Source organism: Corvus brachyrhynchos, unplaced genomic scaffold, assembly GCF_000691975.1.
Source record: "Corvus brachyrhynchos isolate BGI_N302 unplaced genomic scaffold, ASM69197v1 scaffold283, whole genome shotgun sequence".
NCBI classification, from domain to species: domain Eukaryota; kingdom Metazoa; phylum Chordata; class Aves; order Passeriformes; family Corvidae; genus Corvus; species Corvus brachyrhynchos.
In genome coordinates, this window is record NW_008237409.1 from 3140236 (window position 1) to 3145959 (window position 5724).

Genomic DNA, 5724 nt, shown 5'->3' on the forward strand with positions numbered 1-5724 from the left:
TCCTGCATAAAAAATCTCTCAAAAGCAGACAGGGAGAATAAGTTTGAAAATTTTTTTTTTCCTTCATATTTTCTAAGAGAGGGACAAGGCAGAGCCATTCAAGTAGCCAAAAGTTTAGGGGTGTGTGTGAGCAAGGACAGGGAGCCCCAGTGCCCTCCCAGTAAATATCACTTTTTATATAACCACACACACAGACACACTCAATTATTTTCACAATTACGAACACGCACCCAGAAGCAAGAAAACCTTTCTGCCACCTCTGTAGAGCTCAACTACCTCAGGCAGAAAACACAGGGGGCACTTGCTTTAGCCTGTGGAGATTACTGCCCCCGTGAAAAGCTGCCAGCTTTTCAGTAATTCGGAATATTCCCCATGCAGTGGAAACTGCAGAGATAAAAGCCCCGACATTCAGCACTGAAGGAGCTCTCTGCGTGTGCCTGAGTGTGTGTGTGTAACCACTTGCACAAAGTCAATTGGCTCAGCAAGCCCAGATAAGAGATTTAGGATCTCTCAGAGCCTCAGGTGGGTTTGATAAGGCTTTTTTCCCTGGGCAGGTTCCCCCAGAAACACACTGGGATATCCCAGCAGCCATCCTGCATCCCACACAGCAGGGAATTGCCTTTTCCTGGGGTTGCCAAACCCTCTGGTTATCCAGCTATTAATGATTTCTGTTCCTCTGACTTTTATTTTATTATCAGTGGCTTTTGTTCTCCGTTTCCCCCGCCTTTAAAAAATAAAAACAAGAAAACCCACTGCTATGTTTCAAATGACATTCAATTACTAGAAACCACAATTCCTTTAGCCAAAGCTACCAGAAATCTTAAACCACGCCTGGCAGCTTGCTGAGATAAAAAGAGGCTGAGCCAGCCTGCTTTCCTGTGGCAAACTTATAATTATCTTTCTCCTAAATACTTTCCAGGCTTTTTTCCACTATCTGCTAGGCCTGCAAGACCACTTTTATGGGTGGGTTTGGGACCACTAATTGTGCCTCCCTCCACAGACAGAAAACAGCAGAGGATTGGGAGATAAGAAAATATTCCTGTTTACTACAACAGCTACCAATGCACCGCATTAGAAGTTGTTTTAGGAACACTCTTAGGAAAATATTTACATTTGGATACGAACTGTGACATTTTTACATCAATACTCAACAGGATCAGCACAAGAAGCCAACTAACTGAGAGTTCAGTCCAGGTTTCCAACGAATAATTACAGGATTTTTGTTTGGTTATCTTCAAAGGGACAGAACAGGTGGAAAACAGCATTAAAAACACATCATTACTTCTCACAGCATCCAGAAACAGCAACCTAAATTGAATACCCCATGAAAAGAGCACATCCAACACCACCGAGCAGGCACTTCTCCTTCCCATGGTTTCCCATTCATACTTGGCTTCACTCCATTCACACCATGAAAAAAGAGGCTTTTTATTTCAGAAAGCAACAGAATCTGCTCGTTTAGCAGTGTGTATAATGGGCTTATTGTATATAACAGACATTGGTTACTGTCACAGGTCTGTGCCAACATCTACTAAAGCATTTCTTGCCTTCCCAAACATCCTAGAGGCTTCACTTGTACCATTAAAACAAATCCATGAGATATCAAACCCCAGCAATTTCACAGTCTAAAAATATCACTGCAAGAAGCCAGGCAAACTTCCTCTGATGTTTCATGAATCACGAAAGGATTTCCAAGCAAAAGAGAGAGAAAAATCAACTCCAAACCAGGCCCTAGCACACACACATGGAGTCAAACTCCAAACGCAGAATTATGGTGCCATGGACCTCCCTGTAAGAATTTTCTGCCTGGATGTGGAGCAGTAAGGAGCTCCCAGCAGCACCCCAGAGCAGCTCCTTTCACCCCACAAGCAGCCTCCTCTATCACTACCAGATGGTGCAGCTCGCCCTGTATAAACACTGGAAGGAAAACCCTGCCGAGGCAATTCTAAAAATAGGAGGAACAGACTTTCTCGAGCTTTTCAGATCCTTATCTTGAAGGCAGAATAAAACAAAAGAAGTTTTCCTCCATGTCCTTGCCAGTCTCGCTGGTGTGACTCGAAACCACCACGCCTTTTAGCACGAGCTTGAATTGGTTTCTGTAACAATCAGCAACTACAAAAGTATTAAATAATCATCCACCAGAAAGGGGAAAAGAGCCAGAATTCTGGACCAAGGCTTAACTTATATTTGGCCTTAAAATGGCCAATGACAGCAGGTTTCTGCCCAAAGGGCATTACCACTCTGGAAGAAAATGAAGCAAGCAATCTCTCTGAGCACAACGTTGGAATAGACAACGGCCTCAACTCAGAAAAGCACTGACATATGTTTACATTTCCTTGATGTTCATGTTCATTTAAGCAAATGCTTATGGTCAAATGCTTTGTTAAACAAGGCCCCATCTCTCTCTCTAGATCCAGAGAGCATTTTTCTTTTGCTCTGTTTCATGGATTCCATCTGTGCTTTCTGGAAGAGGTATCTATACCATAAAGAAAGTCCAACAGATTTACATGAAAACATTACAAACAAATCATTCAAACTCTGTTTCCATCACTAAACAACACAGGGAGCCAGCTGCTGTCTTAGCAAAGGGAGTCACCAAAAAAAATAATTACTGTACCTGGAAGACTCCTTCCAGTACATCTGCAATGAGCAAAGTCACCTCAGGCAGGGACAGCAATGTCCCCTACAACAGGGAGGGCCTTGTTCCCTCAACTCCCAGCTGTCACACCCCAAAGGAAGCCAAGACCAAGGAGAAATAGTGGCTTAGTGACCACTGAGCCTTCCCCTGCTACTGCTGAGGGTGGTGGGGACTTGCCATGGGAGTTGCACCAAAACTCACCAAATTAAAGTGTAACTCTACTTCAGAAAATCAAAACTGTACAAGCCCAGCAGAAGAAGATTGGCTATAAGCCTCAAATCTCAGTAGAACTGGGCAATGGGAGCAGGTTTTGGCAGAAGAGACTTAAGGTGCTCGGAATAACCGAGTTTGGCAAAGGCACAAGGAGAAATCCTGCCTGTCTAAGCCCTGGGGCTCTGCAGGCTGACAGCAGCTCAGCAGCAGCTGAGGCAGAAGGGGGCCCCAGACATCACCACGTGCATGAATAGGTTTGTGCTTCATGCCAGACTGCTGAGTCCCATCACTGAGCTGAACAGAGCAGAAGGCATCTCCTCAGGGCTCCCCACAAACACCTGCACGTGAAGATCACACAGAACAATTTGCACTTCCACAGGTTCCTCCAGGTAAGAAAATGAAAAGCCAGCCAGTAAAAAGCACAGAGCAAGTTACATCCCCACTGATTACTGTTATTTAACAGAATGGGCTACTCCAGATTTGAGCAAACTCTGTCCCATTTTAACCTGTTTGTTTTGGCTGTAAAGAAGCTCCGAGGACCATGTCCAGACTTCACATCCTTGAGACTCTGGATCTGCCTAAGACATTTCTTACCCTTCCTTCCCAGCAGGAAAGGAAGTGCTATGGGTTTGAACCTTTTACCTCTCAGAGAGCTGTCGAATCTGAGGGATCCCCATGTATTTGTTGAAGTGCTCCAACACATTCACGACACCTTGGAGAAGGTTGGCAACTTCCCCATACTGTCTCCTCCTGGTCATAGCCCTGCAGAGGAAATTAAGGATTTACAAGGGGAGATTCAATGAAAATCCTGGGTGGTAATTCCACAGGTTACTTCATCCCCACTGGGTCATGCTGGTCCCTATTGACATTTATTTTTCTAAAATACACAGCTCTTCATTAACATTCCACTGCAGCATTAAAATTTCTCTTAACCCATGCTAAAATAAACCAATCTGGCACACATCTAACAATGCCTCAAAAAACCAGAAATGTCAAAAGCAACACTTGGCAAGGAACATGTAAACTACTGAATGCATCCGCTTCCCAGTATGGGTCCGGAGGCAGTAAATGTTATTTCACTGTAATGACCTGAGTGAAGCCATTCGTCATTACACACAAAGTGTGAGCTAAAGCTTCTCTGGAGGAGAATGACGCTGAAAAGCCATTAGCCTTGACTTCTCTGTTAATAACTTTCACAGGAAACTGACAGCGAAAAAAGAAAATCAAGTTAATTTGTTTTTATGTCATCCTTTAGGATCATTCCAGTGGAGACAGCAGGCTAAGTAAAATTTTATTCTCAACGCTTCATGACCCGGCGTTCGTGCAGGATTTGCTACAAACTGAGAACAGGCTGTGCAACTTCACAGATGCAACATGTAAAAAACTGTATTTTCCTAGACTGTGTGTTCCTCAAGCCTATTAAAAAACCCACAATGGATTATTAGAAATATTTAACCCCCAATTCATACACAGTACAAGCTGTAAGGTTTCCTTAAACTCAGGCTAGAAAACTAGAGTAGACCTTTACCAAAACTCATTGCAGTTTTTAGATGCAAGACTGATAAAAATTCTCCCAAATTCCCAAGAGTTAGGAATCCTAATGGGCTGCCTTACTCCTCAATGAAGCCAGACTCATTCCTTATCACCAAGGATCAACAGAGCAATTCAAGCAATCAATGCTGCAAACTATTAAACACAACAACACAGGCTGAGGGTCACTCACAGCAACACGGAAAGGATCTGCCAGCAGAAATCCAGACTGTGAAGCAAAATTCCCTCCAAAAAACCAGGCAGCTGTAACAGACCCATAGAGAACACTGCACAAACTTCACAACTCAGCAGTGGTGTCAAAGCACCACCAAAAATACCCACACTTACTCCAGAGAATCCACCCCCCCTGCCAGCATGTGGAGGTGGTTGAGGGTGGTGATGGAGGTGGTCAGGTGACGCTTGGCATGATCCAGCTGCTTGATATCCCGGGTGATTTCCTTCACCTAGTGAATGAAAAAGGATTCTGGTTAAATATCAAGCCACAGCAATAACATTTTCAGGAGAGAAGAAGCCACTCTCCCCTCTTTGGGACTGTGGAGGTGTCAGCTCAGCAGCCCTGTGAACACTACAGGTTCAACACAGGCTCAGGAGGAAATTACCAACCAGTCAGGACCAAGGACAAAAACAAAAAAGTGACAGGAGAAGTCAGTGTCCTCTGCCTCACAAAGGCCAGAAAGAAAGTGCTGCTCACCATTTGTTCAGATTTTTCAGCCTTGTCTTTAATATCCTTAATTTTACCGAAGAGCTGTTGAATGGCTTTCTGGGCTTCTTCCAGGGCCTGGAAAAGAAACAAGGTCAGAGTGGAAAGAAAATCTGCATTCAGTTTTCACCTTTCTAAGAAATACACAGTTGCTCTTAACAGTCCCTGGGGCTGGGGCAGTGCAGGGGAGCAGCTTTCTTACAAAGAAAACATCAGCACAACAAAAGTCAGTGTACCATGTTGGAATATTGAACCTGAGTGGGCCAGGGTTTCAGTATCCATTTTACAATAGTGCTTTGGCAAAATTTCATCAAGACATTCTATGAAAGCAGCTCTTTAAGGTTACTGGATTATATTTTGACACACTAAGTGTGGAAAAATAGGTAGAACTCCTGATCAACGCATAATTAGAGCAGAAAAATGAAACCTCCACAAGACCCTTATGCTCTTCATTAATTATAAAGAAAAAATGCACATATAGAACACTGAGTGCTTGCCTAAACCCCTTGCTGAATTAGCAGGATATTATCCTGGTGGAAAACATGACGCTGATTCCTTTGGAATGGGCAGCTCAGCCTCCCACCCACCTGCAGCAGGAACTGCTCCTTCTAAGTGACAGTTT

The 5724-nt window shown here is 43.8% G+C and overlaps 1 protein-coding gene across 2 annotated transcripts in view; it reads right to left on the bottom strand.

Annotated features, from left to right (window-relative positions):
• VPS53 (VPS53, GARP complex subunit) overlaps positions 1–5724 on the bottom strand; it is a 59809-nt gene that overhangs the window by 39017 nt on the left and 15068 nt on the right. For both annotated transcript variants that reach the window (XM_017730986.1, XM_017730987.1), the window contains exons 4-6: positions 5094–5180; positions 4730–4845; positions 3494–3613 (exon numbers count right to left, since the gene is read on the bottom strand). In XM_017730986.1, the coding sequence (XP_017586475.1) occupies positions 3494–3613; positions 4730–4845; positions 5094–5180 (323 nt within the window). The remainder of the gene's footprint in view (positions 1–3493; positions 3614–4729; positions 4846–5093; positions 5181–5724) is intronic.